At 46.8% G+C, this 23,304-nt stretch overlaps 1 protein-coding gene and 1 long non-coding RNA gene across 2 annotated transcripts in view; one reads left to right on the top strand and one right to left on the bottom strand.

Moving 5' to 3' along the window:
- SERPINI2 (serpin family I member 2) overlaps window positions 1-23,304 on the top strand; it is a 148,014-nt gene that overhangs the window by 70,871 nt on the left and 53,839 nt on the right. The window contains exon 5 of the mRNA XM_040428181.1: window positions 10,372-10,564. Within this exon, the coding sequence (XP_040284115.1) occupies window positions 10,372-10,564 (193 nt within the window). The remainder of the gene's footprint in view (window positions 1-10,371; window positions 10,565-23,304) is intronic.
- LOC120997862 lies at window positions 412-7,226 on the bottom strand. The gene is made up of 3 exons (XR_005778242.1): window positions 7,025-7,226; window positions 3,184-3,187; window positions 412-461 (listed from the first exon to the last, which is right to left on the bottom strand). It is a non-coding gene; the product is annotated as an uncharacterized LOC120997862 (long non-coding RNA).

Here is a 23,304-nt window from a genome sequence, read left to right as displayed (position 1 = left end):
TTACTGTATACTGTATATGCCATACGGAAAAACGGAACGGAAAAACGGAACAGAAACGGAAACACAACGGAAACAAAAAACGGAACAACGGATCCATGAAAAACGGATCGCAAAACACTGAAAAAGCCATACGGTCGTGTGCAATAGGCCTTACCCAATGCTTTACCATTTAGTATTATTCCTTCCCATGTGCATAACCTTACATTTGTCAGTGTTAAACCTCATCTGCCACTTATCTGCCCAAGCCTGCAATCTATCCAGATCCATCTGTAGCAGTATACTGTCCTCTTCTGTGTTAATTACTTTACACAGTTTAGTGTCATCTGCGAAAATTGATATTTTACTGTGCAAGCCTTCTACAAGATCATTAATAAATATATTCAAGAGAATAGGGCCCAATACTGACCCCTAAGGTACTCCACTAGTGACAGTGACCCCATCTGAGTGTGTACCATTAATAACTAGAGATGGCCTTGCGGTTCACCCGGCGGTCGTTTCGCAGCAAACTTTGCGCGTTCGCGATTCGCGCCGAACATGCAAACATATGGCGATGTCCGCCGGCGCCATATTCTTTTGCATTGCGCCGAACTTTGACCCATGACACATCCATCAGGTGGGACAGTACAGCCAATTGAGACATTTCAGCACATGGACACACCCCCACCCTATCAAAGAACCCGATCTGGCAGCCATTTTACATTCTGTGTTTTGCCAGTGTAGGGAGAGGTTGCTTTGTAGAACAGGGACAGGCTGTTAGGGACACCAAACGCTAGCTAATAGGGCCACAAAAGTCCTTTTAAGGACTGGTATAGGTGTGCTATCGATAGGTGTGATATACTGAGGGGTATGATATACTTATAATATGCTTTCTAACATAGAAAGTATATTATAGTGCATTTGTATTGTGCAGCAGTTGTGTGCGGTTCTGCTGCGATACCGCAGCTATATAGAAGGACAAATGCTATTGGAACAACTAATTGCAACGGGTGTGATATACCTGTTGCCCCAAGATAAACTGATTGAGGGGTGTGATATGCCTATAATATACTTTACAACATAGAAAGTATATAGTGCATTTGTATTGTGCAGCAGTTGTGTGCAGTTCTGCTGCTATACCGCAGCTATATAGAGGAACAAGCGCTATTGAACAACTATTTGCAACGGGTGTGATATACCTGTTGCCCCCAAAAAAACTGATTGAGGGGTGTGACATACCTTCTTCCACAAAATACTGATTGAGGACTGCGATATACCTGTTGCCCCAAATAAACAGGGTGGTGCGATATAACTGTTATGGCAAAAAAAAATAATTGAGGGCTGCAATACACCTTCTTCCACAAAATACTGATTAAGAGGTTTGATATACCTGTTTCCACCAAATATTGATTGAGGGCTGCAATATACCTGCTTCCACAAAATACTGATTAAGGGGTTTGATATACAGGTGAAACTCGAAAAATTAGAATATCGTGCAAAGTTCATTTATTTCAGTAATGCAACTTAAAAAGTGAAACTAACATATGAGATAGACCCATTACATGCAAAGCGAGATATTTCAAGCCTTTATTTGTTATAATTTGGATGATTATGGCTTACATGAAACCCCAAAGTCACAATTTTGAGGTACCCTTTGCTCAGGGGGTATAGATTAATTAGCTGACTAGAGTGTGATACTTTGAGCCTAGAATATTGAACCTTTTCACAAAATTCTAATTTTATGCTGCATTAATGTAATTCCTTTTAATTTGCATTACTGAAATAAATGGACATTTGCACGATATTCAAATTTTTTGAGTTTCACCTGTACCTGCTTCCACAAAATACTGATTAAAGGGTTTCTATCACTTCGTATGACATAATTAGCTGTCAGACACTAGCGATCTGCTAGTGTCTGCTCTGGCCAACCATCCTACTATAATCACTTGTGGGGCAGCGGTTTTGCTAAAAAACTAACTTTTATAAATATGCTAATGAGCCTCTAGGTGCTATGTGGGCGTCATTAGCACCTAGAGGCTCCGTCTACCTTCATACACAGCCGCCGCCCAGCGCGTCCCTCCAGCCCGCCCATGTCCTCCTCCGTGTGACGCAGCGGACGAGTTCTCGCGCATGCGCCGTGCGCGGCTGTATTCGGCGCATTTGAGATCTCAGCTCGGAGCGGTCAGACATTCAATGCGCATGCGCGGCTGTATTCGGCGCATGCACATTAAATGTCTGACCGCTCCGAGCTGAGATCTCAAATGCGCCGAATACAGCCGCGCACGGCGCATGCGCGAGAACTCGTCCGCTGCGTCACACGGAGGAGGACATGGGCGGGCTGGAGGGACGCGCTGGGCGGCGGCTGTGTATGAAGGTAGACGGAGCCTCTAGGTGCTAATGACGCCCACATAGCACCTAGAGGCTCATTAGCATATTTATAAAAGTTAGTTTTTTAGCAAAACCGCTGCCCCACAAGTGATTATAGTAGGATGGTTGGCCAGAGCAGACACTAGCAGATCGCTAGTGTCTGACAGCTAATTATGTCATACGAAGTGATAGAAACCCTTTAAGGTGTTTGATATACCTGCTTCCACAAAATACTGATTGATGGCTGCGATATACCTGCTTCTACAAAATACTGATTGAGGCCTGCGATATACCTGCTTCCACAAAATACTGATTAAGGGGTTTGATATGCCTGCTTCCACAAAATAATGAACAAAGGGTTCGATAAACCTATTTCCTCCAAATTTTAATTGAGGCCTGTGATATACCTGCTTCCACAAAATACTGATTAAGGGGTTTGATATACCTGCTTCCACAAAATACTGATTGAGGGGTGCGATATACCTGCTTCCACAAAATACTGATTAAGGGGTTTAATATACCTGCTTCCACAAAATACTGATTGAGGGGTGCGATATACCGGCTTCCACAAAATACTGATTAAGGGGTTGGATATACGTACCTGTTTCCACCAAATATTAATTGAGGCCTGCAATATTCCTGTTTCCACAAATACTGCTTTTCTCTAGGGACTTAGGCACAGGGTAATTTTTTAAATGACAGGCAGAGGAAGAGGCAGGCTGTTCCACATGGGTGGTAGGGGTCGGGCAGGTGAATCAGGCCAGAGCCTAAGTGGGAAGTTGGAGAAAGCGCTCACTCACCCTTCCGCTTCTGCACCCTCCTCATCCTCTGTATCTGCACCCTCCTCACTCTCTGCTGTGTGCACCTCCAAATACACCACCATCACCACCATAGCCCCTCCACTTGAGTCAGAGGAATTATTTTCCCATCCATTTCCAGACCTTACCGATGCGCAGCCATTCTTGACATTGGATGAGGAAGAGGAGGTAGCAACGGCCGCCACCCAGTGGTCTGACGAAAGTACCCAGATCATCCCAAGGAGGGAGGTCCCCACTGTTGCTGCCTACTCCGAGATCTCAAATGTCAGTGGTGGTGAAGGTGACGATGATGACGTGTTGATGGACGCCACGTGAGTGCCCACAAGAGAGGAAGAGGAGGGGAGTTCAGAGGGAGAGACGGAGCAGCAGAAAGGGAGGAGAAGGAGAAGCATGCAGAGCTCACAGGGCGCAGGAGTAAAAAAGCAGACTGCAAATGTATCTGGAGCGAGCCATCCACCATGCACGGTCACTTCTGGTGCTCCCAGGACGCTGTCACATGGCTCCGCAGTGTGAACTTTTTTTAACATGTCAGCTGCTGACAATAGTGTTGCCATCTGCAGGCCTGTGCTGTCGCGGTAAGCCTAACACTCACCTAGGGATGACCACCTTAAAGGGACACTGTCAGGCCTTCTGAGCATATTTAGATCTTTATATGCCCTCCTAGGTCTTGTAATAAGTTTCCAATTCATATAAGTATTATCCCTGTGCGCATTGTAAAACGTGAAAAATAATCTTTATAATCACCTGTCAATCAACTGTCCTTTGTGCCCAAGGGGCGTTCTTTGTGCCGCATTTGTTCCCAGACGCGCCACAACTGCCGGATCCTTAGAGACGCCCATCTCATTAGAATTCACTTCGCTGGGCGGTATTTTCCTGTCCCCGACATTCGGAGATTCCGCGCATGCCCAATACGAAGTTACGGCAGGCGCAGTATGGAGAGGCTGAAGCGGCCTCATAGAAACATAGGGGACACAGGCGCGATGTGATCCCGGCGATTGAGGCCGATGACCGTAACTTCGTATTGGGCATGCGCGGAATCTCCGAATGTCAGGGACAGGAAAATACCGCCCAGCGAAGTGAATTCTAATGAGATGGGCGTCTCTAAGGATCCGGCAGTTGGGGCGCGGCTGGGCACAAATGCGGCGCAAAGAACGCCCCTTGGGCACAAAGGACAGTTGATTGACATGTGATTATAAAGATTATTTTTCACGTTTTACAATGTGCACAGGGATAATACTTATATGAATTGGAAACTTATTACAAGGAGGGCATATAAAGATCTAAATATGCTCAGAAGGCCTGACAGTGTCCCTTTAAGAAGGCCCCTGGCCTCTCATCACCAAGCCCAGTGGGAGCAACGCCGTCAGAACCTACAAAGCCACACTCCCGGGGCTCCACGTCCTGCCTCTTCTCCTTCTCCTCTTTCCTCCCATTTGTCCTCCACTCCACCTTCCACCGTGCCGTCGTTGCATTCATCTGGCAGAAGGCAGGCTACCATGGTCCAAATGTTTGAGCGTAAAAAGTTGATGACGCCAGATAACCCTCTTGCCTAACGGCTGACCACTAGGCTTGTCGGAACTGCTAGCCCACCAACTACTCCCATATAATCTGGTGGACTCGGAGGCCTTTAGAAAATTTGTAGCCATTGGCACACCACAATGGAAGGTTCCCCGAATGAAATATTTCTCCCAGAAGGGCATTTCAGAGCTATTTGGCCATGTTCAGTGGCAAGTGAATATATCTCTGGCACACAGTGCCAAGATACATCTGACCACAGACACGTGGTCTAGCAAACACGGGCAGGGAAGGTACATAACTTTTACTGCCCAATGGGTGAACCTTCTGACGGCCGTCAAGCATGTAACCCGTGGCTCCCATGTGGATTTGGTGTTACTGCCAAGGATTTCATGCAGGCCTGCCTCTTCTTCTACTCCTCGTCTAACTCCTCCTTTTCCATTGCTACCGCCTCTTCCGCTGCGCCCCCAAGCTCCCCAGAACCTATTCGACATCCCAGGTGAGACGTTGCCTGCCATGCTGTGCTGTGGCTGTTGTGCCTGGAAGATAAGAGCCACACCGGTCCTGCACTGCTTTCAGGTCTGTGGTCACAGGCCGATCAGTGGCTAACCCTGCTCAATTTGACAGTTGGTAAAGTGGTGTGCGACAACGGTGCCAATCTGCTGAGCGCACTGAAACAGGGCAGAATGACACACGTGCATGGCACACGTCCTGGGGTCCAGGACATCTTGCGGCAGGCCAGGAAAATCTCTGACCATTTTAGAAGATCTTACACGGCCATGGCTCGCCTTGCTGACGTTGAGCAGCGACATCACTTGCCCATCAGACGTCTGATTTGTGACAGCCCGACGAGCTGGAACTTCACCTTGTATATACTTGATAGGTTGCTCCATTAATGACTACCTGTACAAACTCTGCAGCAGGACAGGTTTTGGGGAGCTTGGTTTTTTTTTCACCACGCCAGTGGCTGCTCATGCGCAACGCATGCAGACTTCTGCGGCCATTTGATGAGATCACCAAACTGGTCAGTCGCAGCCAGTGTGCCATCAGTAACATCGTACCTTACGCCTTCTTTCTGGAGCGTGCATTGCGTTTTGTCATTGATCAAGCCGTCGAGGAGCAGGAAGATGAGGAAGTCGCAATGCTGAATGAATTCCCAGGGGGGCTACTCCATCTGAGACAAGTCAGCAGGAGTCTGAAGAGGAGTCAGAGGAGGATGGTGGCTGGGGGGAGGAGAAGGAGGAGCAAGAAGAGCAGGCTTTGAGGGGGACTTTAAACTTTTTCGGGGATCCCTGGTGTTGTCCGTGGCTGCGGGGAGGAGACCAAGGACAACATTCTCCTGGGCGATGAGCAGGAGCCGAGGCTGGCAGAATGCAGCATCTTCAGGCCTTGCTGCGAGAGATGCTGCATTCTGCTGTTGTGGGCGCTGGCAGAGGAATTTACACCCCCAGTGAAACAGGTGCGGGTACCAATCCTACCGCGCCTGCAAGAAGAGGGCGGTTTGAAAATGTGTTGGTCACTTCACAGATGAGATCATTCTTGCAGCCAACCCATTGACAGCTGCCCTCCGGATCCAGCCTCAGGGAACGCCTAGACCGACAGGTGTCCGACTACATCGGGTTAACGGCCGATGTGGACGCTCTGAGAAGCGAGGAACCCCTGGACTACTAGGTGTGCAGGCTTGATCTGTGGCCAGAGCTGGCACAATTTGCCATGGAACTGTTGGCTTGCCCCTCGTCAAGTGTCCCGTCCGAAAGGACGTTCAGCGCAGCAGGGGGGATCGTGACCGATAAGCGCACTCGCCTAGCTCACTACAGTGTGGACTACCTCACATTTCTAAAAATGAATGAGGCATGGATCTCGGAGGAATTCAACACCTGTGACGACCACGTGTAATTGAATTTCCTCATGCCAGCCCACACATATCCGCCACAACCCAGAACAAAGAATGGTTCTTGTCTTATGTATATACAACGGCATAAAAGGCCTTTTCTGTCAGGTGAATGTCTAATTTTTGGGGCCTGTACTGGCCGACAGTAAAGTTTTTAGCCAGTGACCGCCTAATGTACCTCCAGCCACATAATCACAAGTTCTTTTCTGTCAGGTGAATGCCTAATTTTTGGGGCCTGTACTCCTGTGGCCTAAAATAAAATTTCTCTAGGCTCCAGCATGGCACATTTTTAAGAGTTTCCCTTTAAGACGCAAATATGACCTAAAGGTTTTTCAGGTTTGCCTGCTATTAAAGTGAATGGGGCCCGCCGCGAAAGGTCGGTTCGCGAACATTTGATTGCGAGTGCGCGTTCGTGAACCGTCCCGGCCTATGTTCATCCTTCACTATTAATAACCACCCTCTGTTTTCTATCACTGAGCAAGTTACTTACCCACATACAGACATTTTCTCCCAGTCCAAGCATTCTCCTTTTATTTACTAACCTTTCATGCAGTACAGTGACAAATGCTTTGGAGAAGTCCAGATATACGACATCCATTAATTTGCCGCTGTCGAGTCTAGAACTTACCTCCTCACAGAAACTGATTAAATTTGTTTGACATGACAGATCCCTCATGAAGCCATGCTGGCGTTATTTGCTTATTTTCATACTACAAGATAGCATCTCTTAGAAAACCTTCAAACTGTTTACCCACGACAGATGTTAAACTTACTGGCCTATAGTTTCTGGGCTCTGTTTTTGGACCCTTTTTGAATATTGGCACCACATTTGTTATGCACCAATCCTGTGGAACACTCCCTGTCAGTATAGAGTCCTTAAATATCAGAAATAAGGGTCTGGCCATGACATTACTTAATTATTTTAGGATACGGGGGTGTATGCCATCTGGTCCTGGCGATTTGTCTATTTTCATATTTTTAAGATGCCGCTGTACTTTTTGCCAAGTGGAGAAAAAAATATTTATTAGCTTTGCTTTCTCCTCATCGCTCTGTGCAACTCCCCCCTCATTACTCTGTAGAGGGCTGACACCTTCAGATTTATACTTTTTACAATTTATATAATTGAAGAACATTTTAGGGTTAGTTTTGCTCTCTTTGGCAATTAATCTCTTGGTCTCTAGTTTGGCTGCTTTTATTTGATTTTTACACATTTTTTTTCAGTGCTTCCTCACCACCCTCCTGTTTTAGGGATTTAAATGCTTTCTTTTTGTCATTTATTGCTTTCTTTACATTTCTATTTATCCACATTGTTTTTTTTCTTGTTCCTTAACCTTTTATTCCCATAAGGTATGTACCTCTCACAATTAGATTTTAGGATGCTTTTAAAAATATCCCATTTTGTAGCTGTATTTTTTTTTTGAGGACTTTGTTCCAGTTAGTTAGGCCTATGGACTCTCTTAGTTGGCTAAATTTAGCTTTTTTGACGTTTGGTATTTTTTGTTCCTCCCTGAAGAAACACTCTTTTGAATGACAATTAGAAGGTTATTACTTTATGGTCACTATTTACCAGGTGTCCACCAACCTGCACATCTGTTGTTCTGTAAGGTCTATTGGTTAATACTAAGTCCAGTATGGCTGTCCCTCTAGTCGGGTCCTGAACCAGTTGGGAAAGGTAATTATCTTTGGTTATTGCCAAGAACCTGTTTCCTTTATGAGATATACAGGTTTCAGTTTCCCAGTCTATATCTGGGTAGATGAAGTCCCCCATAATAACGACCTCATTATGATCTGGCGCCTCGTCTATCTCGTTTAGTAGCAGATTTTCTGTGGACTCCGTTATAGTAGGTGGACTGTGGATAGCAATATAGTTGAATGCAGTAGGGCACTTTCCTCCTCTGGCCGGTGCATAAGTACCTTATATGCCTAGCATTAATTAATGCTGAGAGCATCAGATCACTATGTACTCGGAGGATGGCTTGGGTGGCCACCTGGGCATCAGCCCACTGGAAAATTTGGCCAGTCCGCTCCTGATCCAGAAGTTCTCCCTCTGATTGATATAACCCACTTGGTCTCCTCCCCCCTATGTATGGCAAAGTAATTCACTACCCTGAAATTTCAACCCCATGAAGATTGTTTTAATACTTGAGGATACCACACCTTAAGTACTTTCTGCAATTCTATTAATTGACTTCCAAGATAATATAATAACATTTACAGAAGATAATTACTTATCATGATTAGAATAGTTATATGTGAGGAGATGTGGGGGTGCCAACCCACACAATAATATTTGTAATATGGCATCATCTAGAAATAATATATAAGGTAATTATCTGCTTACACTTTATAACTAGAGATGAGCGAAGTATTGAAAAATTCGATTCGGCTGCTTCACCGAAGTTTACAAAAAATTTGAATTACTTTGTCACAAAGCACTTTTTTTTGTAAGTAGTGGGTGCAATGACAGGGAATGGCGATTGCGCCGCTCCCCCCCATTGTACCCCTAGCTGATCGCAACATCTGACAGTAATGGGGGAGTAACTTGGAGGCACATTCTCTATGCAGAAATATAAAAGTGTATCCCTGATATTGTTTAAGGCTTTTTTCACACTTGCGGCCTGATCTCGGGCAGGCTGTGTCGGTAAAGAACAACCTATGACAGTGGTGGCGAACCTTTTACAGACCGAGTGCCCAAACTGTAACCCAAAACCCACTTATTTATCGCAAAGTGTCAACACTGCAATTTAATATGAACAGTGTCAGACTGGGGTGCCTAGGGCCCACCAGTAAAATTTATTTTGGGGGCCCACCATACAGATATATTCAAATATAATAAATAATCGAACAAGTTTTTTTTATATGCATCGGCTGGTTGAGGTGCTGTACATTGAATATATGTATGTAGTGCAGTAAGTCTACTGTACTATGAGCCACTTGTGCAGGGGGTGGGAGACTAGGTGCCTACCTTGCTCAGGGGTCCACCAGGGGATTCACCTGTACCACTGTGGGCCAGTCCGAGCCTGAATATGAATACCAATATAGTATATCTTCCATGTACACCTAAGACTTTTTCCATGGTGCTGGTGCCCACAGAGAGGGCTCCGAGTGCCGCCTCTGGCACCAGTGCCATAGGTTCGCCAGCACTGACCTATGAGATCTCTCTGGATCACTACATGTTACCACAATGCCCGCTAGCTCCATTGACTATAATGGGATCTGGCGGAAATCTGATCTTCTCCAGAGAACAGTCTGCAAGTGTGAAACTAGCTTAATAATTCTTTAAGATGCTCAGGTCCTCTTTAAAGTGGGGCAAATGGATGCAGGGTGCATTCACATGATAGTAGTGTTTTGCAGTCTGCAATTTACGGATCCGCAAAACACGGATACTGCCCATGTGCGTTCCGCAATTTGCGGACTGCAATTGCCGGCACTGTGATAGAAATGCCTATTCTTCTCCATGATTGCAGACAAAAATAGGACATGCTCTATCTTTTTTGCGGGGCTACGGAACGGAACTACGGATGTGGACAGTACACAGTGTGCTGTCCACATCTTTTGCGTCCCCATTGAAATGAATGGGTCCGCACCCCTTTGGTAAAATTGCGGAATGGGTGCAGACCCGTTCATACGGTTGTGTGAATGAGCCCTTATTCAAATGGTAAAGCTTTGTTTGTGCCATTTTATTCATTGCCTTGTTTGCCATATGCTACAGCATTATCCTAAAGCCCTTACAGAACTCTAGAATTGCAGTATTCTTTAAGTTTTTCAGTCTTTTAATTTCAAATTATTCTTGTTCATTTCCAGGATATTTTTCAGTGAATAATCTTAAATATAAAGTACTGGAGCTTCCCTACAAAGGGGGCAAACTCAGTTTATTATTAGCTCTCACCGCAGAAAATGTAGACATCGAAGACTTGGAGAAAAGACTGACAGCACCAATAGTTAAAGACTGGAACAGCAATATGAAGGAAGAGCTTGTTGAGATCAGCTTGCCCAGGTAGGCTTTTTATTTTACAGGAAATATGTAAAGGAAAATAGTGGTCTTCTAAGGGGTGGTCCTCAAAGAAGATGGTCAGTATGCCTAATATATGGCAGAACAGAAAATCTGTCACAGGAAATCTGTTCTGGATTAAGGGGTGGTCCTTTCAAAGCGGTGGTCTTTTGGAGAGGTTTCTCTGTAGTTGTATGCATATTTGCATGACTTGAGTGCTGTGCTGGACACTTGGCCAATGACTGTGTCTAAACAGCCAAACGCAAAAAATGGAAATATCAATATGTCAATACCACCACAACATATAACTAGTTGTAACTTGTCACAGTGCGGCTCACTGTGACAGTTGTGGCCGTGTAGGCTGGCTGCATGCTCTCTCGCATACTGGCTGCAGGCTGACACCTGTGTGTGCTGGTTTCTTGGGGCTGCGTGCTGGCTGCAGTGTTGTGTGTGAACTGTTGCCTGTGTTTGTGTCTCCCCACTTCCATATCTTTGTGGCTCCTGTCACCAGTGCCATGCAGGCTGGCTGCATGCACTTTGTGTACTGGCTGTGGCATTCCCATGTTTGCTGGTTCTGTGATGCATACTGGCTGTGGCCTTGAGTGTGAACAGGGTCTGAGTATGGATGCAGTGTGTGGTTCTGTCACTCCTTGTTGTGTAGGCTGGCTGCCTGTAACCTCATCCTGGCTACAGTTTCTTGTGTATGCTGGTTGTTTAGGCTTGCTGGCTGCAGCATTCTGTAACTGGTGTGAACTGAAACTTGTATAGTTGTTCTGTGCCTGGTTTCTCCTGGTTCTGGTGGGGTTAACATTCCCTGGTCTAGGCCTGCTTCCCTGCTCCTTTGCTTCTGATCCTGTCTGTTTTATGTATAGTCTGGCTGTGCTTCCTGCCTTCTTGAGAGGGTTCCTGTGTTCTCTGGAGGGAGGACACCTAGTCTGTGTGCAGCTCTGCCTGTGACCGCCACGCTTAAATTCCGCATGGGGTCCAGGTATCTGCTTGTGTGATGGGTTCCGTTTGTCTTGTCTTATCCATGTTCTGAGTTTGTTAGTGTTCCAGTCCTTCTGTTGTCTGGTCCGCTGGTGCTTACACCAGCATGGTTCCATGCAAATAGTGGCTAAGTGTACCGGGACCTTCCTGGAGGTGTGACCAGTGAGCCCCTCGGCCAAGTTCATTCCCAACATTGGCTCTGTGAAGAACGGGGCTCACTGGCTCTTCGCCTTCTGGGGTTTGCCTCTAGTCTACCGGTGCACTTGGTTCTGTGGTAGAATTACAGCTATTGCCTAACCTGCTTATCTTTTACTGTCATGTTCATTTATTACATGTATAATAAAGTATTCTGTTTGTTCCTGGTCTGTTATCTGCCTATGTCCTGTTTGCATGCCGTTCCGGAGGTCTGCCTGGTCCTCCGTAACGTGACGCTAGTTTTATATTTATTAGACATTATCTTAAAGGGGTTGTGCATTAAGCTTCCCTCTACTGGTCACCCACTTGGCTGGACCTGTAAAGGGAAGCTTACTTACCTGCTTCCCAGCACTGGCTCTCTGCCCCTTCTCCCCTTGCATGATGTGCCTATTTGTCATAACGTAAGGGTTGCCAGTCACCACTACGGCTGGTGATTACTGTAGCTGCAGGTGGTGTAAAAAAAGTGAGGGAGCCCAGCAGAACATTGCAAGTCAGAAGGAGCAGGGGGCCCGCGCTAGGAAGCAGGTAAGTAAGTTTCCATTTATAGGTCCACCCTCTATTCTTGCTCAATGCCATTAAAAGAGCCAAACCATTTTTCAGAGTTGTACACATAATGGAGAGAATTTATCATGAGGGGAATTATTGAAGTCAATACATTGCCATAATTTGCAAGAAATCTTTAAATATGTCTAGAGATGGTACTCCAGTTTTTATGCCATCCCGCAAAAGCCCTTTTTGCAAATTTTAGAGGTTAGAATTCTGGAGTGCAGAACTTTATAAATCCCCCCAAATGTGTTCCATTAAGGCTCCCAATCTAATTTTACTTTTATATTCACAGACAAGTGAGGGCCCCTACTTTACAATAACCGCTTCAATCAGCAAGTTCCAAAAAGCTCATGATTGGTCCATCTACAGCACAGCGATAATGCACACAGTGATGTCACGGTACAGGGATAACGTAGACAATGATGTGACCATATGGGAATAAGGCGCACAATGATGTCACAGTACAGGGACAAATCTCACAGTGATGTCATAATATGGCAAAATGCAAACAGTGATGTCAGAATACAGTGATATTCTACTCTTTGACGATACAGCACAGAAATAAAGCACACTACATTGCATAGCACAGAAACAACCTAAAATATGCCACCATGTACTTGTTCCCTCAACACAGTCAAAGAACATAATGTATAATGATGTCACATATAGATATAATGCACACACATGCACAACACAGAAATAATATAGTAATGTCATAACACAGCAGGGCTAACAATGGGCCCACATGCAGTTTTTCTGCCTCCTTTTACATGCACTTCATTACTAAGCAGTGGTGTGCCTAGGGTGTTTGGCACCCGGGGCGGGTCTTTTCTCTGGAACCCCCCCCTCCCAATACTTGACCACATACCTCTTACATCCAGGGACATCTCCTGTCATGTAGACCTTCTCTTTCCTCTTCTCCTCCATTAGACCGCCATGACAAATTCTTTCAGCCACCGCATCTCGTCTCTACAGAGTTCGTAACACAGACACATTAGATTTCTCAGTTTTTCCATCAACCTCCCCATCCTAGTGTCCCCACAGTGTCATCCTGCTGCCACCCTCAATACTGTGCCCTTTGTGCCCCCCAATGCCCCAGGTACTATACTGCTGAAAAAATTGTGACATAATTGGGGTAATTTATCAAACTGGTGCAAAGTAGAACTGGATTTCCAAAAGAGCTGTCAAAAATGAAAAGGTGGAATCTGATTGACTGCTATGGGCAACTAAACCAGTTCTGCTTTACACCAGTTTCATAAATTACCCCAAATGTCCCTATACTGTCTACAGCAGCTATAATGTCCCCTAGAGTGCCCCCAGTAATAACACCCTATATTGTGCTCCAGGTAATAATCCCTGTATAGTGTCCCCAGAAATAATAGAATTGCCCCTACAGTGCCTCCCCAATAGCAAGGCCCCCCACGCTGCCCCATATAGTAATTTCCCGCACACAGTAATTTCCCCCAAACTGCCCCCATATAGTAATTTGCCCCACACTACCCCAACACAGTAGTTTTCCCCATACTGCCCCCACACGGTAGTTTCCCCCACACAGTAGTTTCACCCACACAGTAGTTTACCCCATACTGCCCCCACACTGTAGTTTCCTCCACACAGTAGTTTCCCCCACACAGTACTTACCACACACATTGATTTCTCCCACACTGCTCCCACACATTAGTTTCCCCCACACTGCCCCCATACAGTAGTGTACCCCACACTGCCCCATACAGTAGTGTACCCCACACAGTAGTTCCCCCACACTGCCCCCATACAGTAGTTTACCCCACACAGTAATTTCCCCCACACTGCCACCACACAGTAGTTTCCCCCATACTGCCCCCACACGGTAGTTTCCCCCACAGAGTAGTTTCACCCACACAGCCCCCATACAGTAGTGTACCCCACAGTGCCCCCATACAGTAGTATACCCCACACAGTAGTGTACCCCACACTGCCCCCACACAGTAGTTTACCCCACACTGCCCCCACACAGTAGTTTCCCCCACACTGCCCCCACACAGTAGTTTACCCCACACTGCCCCCACACAGTAGTTTCCCCCACACTGCCCCATATAGTAATTTCCCCCACACTGCCCCCATATAGTAATTTGCCCCACATTGCCCCGTACAGTAATCTCCCCCACACTGCCCACACACAGTAATTTCCCCCACACTGCCCCCACACAGTAATTGCCCCCACACAGTAATTTCCCCCACACTGCCCCCACACAGTAATTTCCCCCACACTGCCCCCACACAGTAATTTCCCCAACACTGCCCCCACACAGTAATTTCCCCAACACTGCCCCCACACAGTAATTTTCCCAACACTGCCCCCACACTGTAATTTTCCCAACACTGCCCCCATACAGTAGTTTCCCCCACACAGTAGTTTCCTTCGCACAGTAGTTTCCCCCACACAGTAGTGTCCCCCACACAGTAATTTCCCCCACACTGCCCCCATACAGTAGTGTCCCCACACTGCCCCATACAGTAGTGTACCCCACACAGTAGTTTCCCCCACACTGCCCCCCATGCAGTAGTTTCCCCCACATTGCCCATATAGTAATTTGCCCTCCCACATAGTAATCCCTCCCATAATAATTTTCCCCCACTCAGTATCCCACCAAATTTTACCCCCACATGTCCTCCTGTGTGCACCCCCCTCATGTCCCCCCAAAGTTGGCACATAAAATTAAAAATAAATAAATAAATAAATAAATAAATAAAAAACTAAAAGCTAAATACTCACCTGCGATTGCTCACAGAGTCCCGACACTGCACTGTGCTGCTGAGTCCCAGCACAGGCGTGCACGATGATGTCATCGCGCTCGCCTGCACCGGGATTTAACTACCACATAGGCCTCAGGCCTACTAGGCCTGAAGCCTATGGCGGTGATCAGCAGGGGGGCAGGGAACTATGCGCTCCGCTCCCGTGCCCCGCCGCAGTATGTGTCTGTCAGCGCTGTCACATATATGGGCATCTCTACTGTGAGGGGGCACCTATCTGGCCATAACTACTGTTAGGGGGCACATAACTGGGCATAACTACTGTGAAGGGGCACCTATCTGGCCATAACTACTGTGAGGGGGGCACATATCTGAGCAAAAATACTGTGAGGGGGCACATATCTGGCCATAACTACTGTGAGGGGGCACATATCTGGCCATAACTACTGTGAGGGGGCACATATCTGGCAATAACTACTGTGAGGGTGCACATATTTGGGCATCGCTACTGTGAAGGGGCACAAATCTGGCATAACTACTGTGAGGAGCATATATCTGGTCACAACTACTGTGTGGGGGGCACATATCTAGGCATCGCTACTGTGAGGGAGCACATATCTGGTCATAACTACTGTGAAGGGGGCACAACGCTGGCATAACTACCGTGTGGTGGTATAAAGGAGGAATAATTACTATGTGGGGGCATTTAGGGGACTAATTAGGTATTCTTATATCTTCTTGTGAAAAGATTCAGTAAAACTTTCTACATCTATATCTGCTTTTTTCACTTCCTGTGAATACCTATCGGTACAGGGAGGAGGTGTTACCAGTGACTGACAGCTATCTCTGTATACACACTTACACACAATGCTATCAATCACTGATAATACCTCCCCCATGTACAGCTATCAGTGACTGACAGCTATCTCTGTACACACGCTTACACAGAGACTACTTTCAATCACTGATAACACCTCCCTGTGTACAGCTATCAGCAGGGCTGGGACAAGGTCCACCACCAACAGAGGCTGAGCTGCCCAAGTGCGCCCCCCCCCCCCGCCATTTAGATATGTATGTTTGTTATTAATCAGACATCACACTTGTTGCAAGTACACAGTACGACAGTTCATTTGCACCCAGATAGCTCAAACAAGCAAAACAGTCACCTTTTGTCCTGGGTGTTAATCCACGCCCGACCGGCATAGCTCAGAACCGAGCAGTACTCCTGGATTCAGACCTCCATCCTGGCACAAGGCTCAGATCCCGGGACAGAGATTGCCAGAGCTCCAATGTCAGAGAGATAAATCCCCACACCTGACACTGCTGGCTGTTTTTTTATAGGCCTGACAAAACCCGGCCTGGAACGTGGGGAGTAGTCACCCACCCAGCACTTTGACTACTCCCAGTAAGATCCGTCCTGGATCAGCTATTTACAGCCATACTAAATAGCAAAGTGTCAAACAGCAACTGCTGCTGACACATGTAAACTGGCTCTTACTCCACCGAGGCCAGGAACCTCGATGGCACATACCGATCATCCACGATGATTCCTTGTACCTTTTTACATACCTCCCCCCTTTGTTCAACCCTGAGGGGGTGAACACATGCCATACATTTTACCCGGGACAGGGCATCCACATTTCCCTGCATCCGGCCTGCCCTGTGTTCTACGGAAAACTTACATTTCTGGGCATTTCTCTTTTTGGCCTGGTTCATCCACTTGAGAGAGGAGTGGTCAATTACCAGGCGGAACTTTCTCCCCAACAAATAGTAGCGGAGAGACACGAGTGCCCACTTGATAGCCAGACACTCTCTCTCCACTATACTATACCTGGTTTCAGCTGGGGTAAGCTTGTTGCTTAGGAAGACAACTGGAAGCTCCTCCCAGTTGACTTCCTGAGACAGTACCACACTGAGGCCTACTTCGGAGGCGTCCGTCTGTACTATGAATTCCCGTTTGAAGTCAGGCGTCACCAAAACCGGGGACCCACAAACGCCTCTTCTGCCTGATCATCCCAGCGAACCATCACCAACCTGCGTCCCTTCAAGAGTAGTGTTGAGCGCGAATATTCGAAAAGTGAATTTTTATCGCGAATATCAGCACTTCGAGAATTAGCGAATATTTAGAATATAGTGCTAGATATTCGGAATGACGAGTACACATCAGGTGATCATTCCTCCCTCTTCTAGCTTGTGGGCCAATGAGAAGGCTTTGTCACAGCTTAGCAACATCCCTAGCAACCAATAGAAAAGTTGCCTTCCCCTTACTATACAAGTTGCACTTATTGCAAGCACAAATATATTGGAGCACTCTATCTGCATATAAAGCTATTCTAATGTTCTGCGTGTAAACCATTTTCTCCAGTCTCAGGAAACTTATACCAGCTTGAAAAATGTAGCATAAGTGACCCACGACGGTATTTTGCGAGCATTACGCGAATAATGCATTGCCGATATTCGCAATCAAGAATATAATCTTGAATTCGCAAATATATGACGAATATACTACAAAATATTTACGTAATATCGCAGATTCGAATATTGCCCCTGCCGCTCATCACTATTCAAGAGCCCTGTCAATGATGCGGCCACTGTAGCAAAGTGGGGAACAAACCTCATGTAATAGCCCACCATTCCTAGGAACGACTTTACTTGCCTAGTGGTGACAGGTCGGGGCCAATTCCGAATTACCTCTATTTTGTTTACTTGAGGTTTGATAACTCTGTGCCCAATGACATATCCCAGATTCCCAGGTACTTAGTCTCTTCTAACCCTATTGTGTATTTTTTGGGGTTAGCGGTTAGCCCAGCATTCCTAAGGGAGTCCACAACAGCCTGTACTTTGGGTAGGTGACTTTCCCAGTCGGTACTGTGGATGACGATATCGTCCAGGTACTCCGAAGCGTATCGACAATGTGGACGAAGTACAATGTCCATTAGCCTTTGAAAGGTGGCGGGGGCGCCATGCAGACCAAAGGGTAACACCTTGTACCGATATAGCCTCTCGGGTGTGATGAAGGCAGTTTTCTCTTTAGCAGCCTCCGTTAAGGACGCCTACCAATACCCTTTCCTGAGGTCCAAAACTGAGAAATACTGGGCTTGTGCTAACCTTTCAATTAGCTCATCAACTCGGGGCATGGTATATGCATCGAACTTAGAGATCTTGTTTAATTTTCTGAAATCGTTACAAAACCGAAGTGTCCCGTCTGGCTTGGGTATTAGCACTACAGGACTAGCCCACTCACTTTTAGACTCCTCAATGACATCTAGCCTTAGCATCATCTGCACTTCCTCGGGTACTCGGTATAGTTTTAGCCGGACTTTCGTCTGAGGCTCAGTGACAATGTCATGCCAAATTGTGGAAGTGCGTCCAGGGAGGTCCGAGAACACATCCGTGTTCTGGATAATAAACTCCCTGGCCTCCTGAGCCTGTTTCGAGGAGAGGCTGTCAGCCATTCTTACTGTGGCAGCCCCTTCCCCTGCTTCAGACAGAGGGGCCAACACCTCTCCCCCTAGAAAACCTGGCCGCGGGCTGTCTTCAGTACAGGTTTCCCTATCTTTCCACGGTTTGAGTAAATTCACATGGTACACCTGCTCTGGCTTTTGCCTCCCTGGCTGGTGTACCTTGTAGTTTACCTCTCCAATTTTTTCAAGTACCTTGTAGGGCCCCTGCCACCTAGCCAGAAACGTACTGTCCATGGTCAGTACCAGGACCAAAACCCGATCACCCAGGTTAAAGATCCGGACCCGAGCCTGCCGATTATAGATCTGACTCTGGGCTTGCTGAGCTGCCTCCATATGCTCCCTGACAAGAGGCAAAACGGTCTCTATCCGCTGTTGCATCTTGGTAACGTACTCCAGGACATTTTTATGCAGAGTGGGTTGCTGTTCCCACGACTCTTTGGCTACGTCCAACAGACCGCGAGGATGTCTGCCATATAGCAATTCGAAGGGCGAGAATCCAGTAGAGGCCTGGGGCACCTCTCGCACAGCAAACATGAGATAGGGCAGAAGAAGGTCCCAGTCCTTCCCATCTTTAGACACCACCCTTTTTAACATGGTTTTTAATGTTTTATTAAACCTTTCAACCAGACTGTGCGTTTACCATCCGCAAACGTTTGATATGCAGCAACTTACAGAGCTCCCTCATGACCTTAGACATAAAAGGGGTCCCCTGGTCAGTCAGAACCTCTTTAGGCAGCCCCACTCGGCAGAACATTTCCATTAGCTCCTTAGCTATCAGTTTAGCCAATGTATGTCACAGTGGGACCGCCTCCGGGTACCGAGTGGTGTAATCTAGGACGACCAGGATGTGTTGGTGTCCTCTAGCGCAGTGGTCCCCAACCTTTTTTGCACCAAGGACCAGTTTCATGTAAGACAATTTTTCCAGGGACCGGGTGGGGTGGGGGGGTTCTGGGGCGGGGCTTAGGGGGTGGGCGGGGTTTATGGGGGTGCTGGTCGGCGCTGACTGATTCACGCGCACGACAAAACACAAGGTGCATATTAGAATATATAACATTATATAACGATTACATTTATTATTTAAATGTGACTCAAAAAAAAAGTATTGCAACACTAATTCGATACCATGAAAAAAAATATATATACTCACACGTTAACCCCATGTTGCATGGGGTTAACGTGTGAGTATTTTTAAATTTTTACTTTTTGCAAAGTATCAATTGCCCATTATGTGAGGAGGTACTTGATGGGGTCACTTACTATTAATGTGAAGCAAATAGAGGTCTAAATTGATAAAGTCATGTGCCTCATATTAATAGTAACACCAGCGAGTACATCCTGACATAATGGACATTGAGCAGCATGGGGTTAATGTGTAGGCTGGTGTTGGGTACTACAGTATGATAAGGTTACTGGCTATTAATGTGGGGCACATGGAGTCTAAATTGATGAAACCATGTGCCACATATTAATAGCAACCTCGTCAAGTACCCCGCTTAACATAATGGACAACATGGGGTTAATGGCATCAGGTACATGCTGTTAATATGAGGCACATTGTTTTATCAATTTGGACCTGCATGTGCCTCACATTAATAGTAAGAAACCTCATTATGTGTACCTCATATTAATGGTTAACCCAATGTTGCCCATTATTTGATTATGTGCTTGGGGGCCACATACTTTTAATCTGAGGTACATGGGGTACTAATGTAATAGCACCATGTACATCAGATTACTAATAGGTGACCCCATCTGTGGGACAGTGTGTGGGTACCTGCGCCAGATCACTAATGGCTGCTGGGGACTGGTCTGAGAACACAAGAGTCAGGAGGAGGAGGAGGAGGCTGCCGCTGCTGCCGTTCGCCAAGCACAAGCTGAGACGGCGCAGTGGTAAACCCTCCCCCGTCCCTCCTCCTACTTTAATATTAGACACATTCATTGGTGGCAGTGGTGCGGCGCCTCAGAGCCCGCTCATTGTATTGGGCTCTGCAGCGGCCGCGTCATGGGAGGGAGGGATTCCCTATGGGAGGGAGGGATTCCCTCCCTCCCTCCGTCTCCACTAATGTTGGCAAGATGAACGCGTCGGACGCACATGCGCCTGGCGTCTCCGCTCCTCTGCAAACTAGCTCCCAGGGCCCGGTCCTGGGCCGCGGCCTGGCGGTTGGGGACCGCTGCTCTAGCGGACTTCGGTACTGGGCCTACGAGGTCCTTCGCGATTAGCTCAAACGGTATCTCGATGATCGGGAGAGGTACCAAGGGACTGCGGAAAGGGTGCTGGGGGCTAGTTGCCTGGCAGGTCGGGCAAGACTTACCGAATTCATCCACCTCTCTAAACACACTGGGCCAGTAAAACCGTTGTAGTATCCGGTCCTGTGTTTTCTGCATTCACAGATGCCCCCCGAGAACATGTTGGTGGGCTAACTCTAACACGAGTTTGCGATAAGCCTTGGGCACCACTAACTGTTCAGTATGTTCACCCTGCAGTTGGTTTACCCGATACAACATATTCTGATGAACCACAAAACGGGGAAATACCGACTCTGCCCCTGGTTGTTGTGGTTCACCATCTACTATTCATATATTTCCCCAAGCTCAGGATAGGGTTGGGTCTCGGTGTTGTGCAGTACCAAAATTATCCCCGGAGACATTAAAGTCTGCTAGCTCAGGCCCCGGCGGCAAGTCCTCTACATCTATCACCATTACACCTTTCCCCCAAAAGAACCCCCCATAAGATTCTTAGTAGCCTCATAGCTCTCCACCAGGTCCACCATTTCCAGGGCTCTGCCAGGAGACACCTGGCCGATCCAGTGCTGGAGAGGGGGTGGCAGAGCCCTCCAGAATATATCAGCCAATAGTCTATGCAGCATAGCTCTGGGACTCAGCTCATCAGGCTGTAGCCACTTTTGCAAGAGGTGGAGTAAGTCATAATACTGGGGTCTCGCAGGCTCTGCCAGCTTAAACCCCCACTAATGCACCCGCTGGGCAAGGACCAACACATTCACTCCCAGTCTTGCCAAAATCTCACACTTTACTTTTTGGTAGCTCGCCGTTTGATCATTCAGCAAGTCGAAATACACTCGCTGGGAATCGGATGCCAGGAACGGAGCAACGACCTCAGCCCACTGATCTCCGGGTAGCTTCTCCCTGATGGCCACTTTTTCGTACATCGGCAGGTAGGTTTCAATGTCGTCTGCGGTGGTCATCTTAGGAATCCCGGCACAAACTGCTTTCCAGGCATCGTAGACGCTCAGGGTTGCTCCTGCTGTCTACAAAGCCATCACATGTTGTAGCAGCAACTGGTTGGTCTCCTGCTGCTGCTTATTAGCCTCGCGTTGGTGCAGGTTTGTCTCTCGCTGCTGCAGATTACCTTCCATGAGAGCCTTCACAACAGCCTCCATTTTGTTGTGGGGCACTGATTGTAATACAGCTGGTTTAATGTACGATATACAACCATGCCTGGAAAAATGCAGAACCCAAATATATTGTCGTTTATGCCAGCCTCACTGCTCTTGCCCGTATCCTTCACCAATTGTGGGGACTTGCTCTGGTAGTCAGGACAAGCAGACGCAGTATAGAGTCAAAGACCAGTTTATAACTCAAAAACGTCAGTGTTTATTCACACTTGTTGCAAGTACACAGTACGACAGTTTATTTGCAGCATTAGTGTTAGTTCACACCCAGATAGATCAAACAAGCAAAACAGTCACCTTTTGTCCTGGGTGTTAATCCACGCCCGACCAGCATAGCTCAAAACCGAGCAGTATTCCCAGATTCAGACCTCCATCCTGGCACAAGGCTCAGATCCCGGGACAGAGATTGCCAGAGCTCCAATGTCAGAGAGATAAATCCCCACACCTGACACTGCTGGCTGTTTTTTTATAGGCCTGACAAAACCCGGCCTGGAACGTGGGGAGTAGTCACCCACCCAGCACTTTGACTACTCCCAGTAAGATCCGTCCTGGATCAGCTATTTACAGCCATACTAAATAGCAAAGTGTCAAACAGCAACTGCTGCTGACACATGTAAACTGGCTCTTACTCCACCGAGGCCAGGAACCTCTGGGACACATACCTATCATCCACGATGATTCCTCGTACCTTCTTACAATACACACAATGCTACCAATCACCGATAACACCTCCCCCTGTACAACTAACAGTGACTGACAGCTATATCTGTATACACACTTACACAGAGAATACTATCAATCACAGATAACACCTTCCCCGTGTGCAACTATCAGTGACTGACAGCTATCTCTGTATACACACTTATACACAGAATACTATTAAACACTGATAACACCTCCCCTGTATACAGCTATCAGTGACTGACAGCTATCTCTGTATACACACTTATACAGAGAACACTATCAATCACTGATAACACCTCCCCTGTATACATCTATCAGTAACTGACAGCTATCTCTGTATACACACTTATACACAATGCTTTCAATCACCGATAACACCTCCCCCGTGTACAACTATCAGTGACTGACAGCTATCTCTATATACACACTTACACAGAGAATAATATCAATCACTGATAACACCCCCCTATGTACAGCTATCAGTGACTGACAGCTATCTCTGTACACACACTTACACAGAGAATGTTATCAATAACTGATAACACCCCCCTGTGTATAGCTATCAGTGACTGACATCTATCTCTGTATACACACTTACACAGAGTATACAATCAATCACTGATAACACCTCCCCCTGTACCGATAGCTCTTCACAGGAGGTGAACAAAGCAAAGACATAAATGTATAAATTAAACGTCTTATTGAATGTTTTCCCATAAAAATATAT

Source organism: Bufo bufo, chromosome 4 (genome assembly GCF_905171765.1).
Source record: "Bufo bufo chromosome 4, aBufBuf1.1, whole genome shotgun sequence".
NCBI lineage: Eukaryota > Metazoa > Chordata > Amphibia > Anura > Bufonidae > Bufo > Bufo bufo.
The sequence above is the reverse complement of the archived record's forward strand: the minus strand, read 5'-3'. Positions and strand labels throughout refer to the sequence as shown.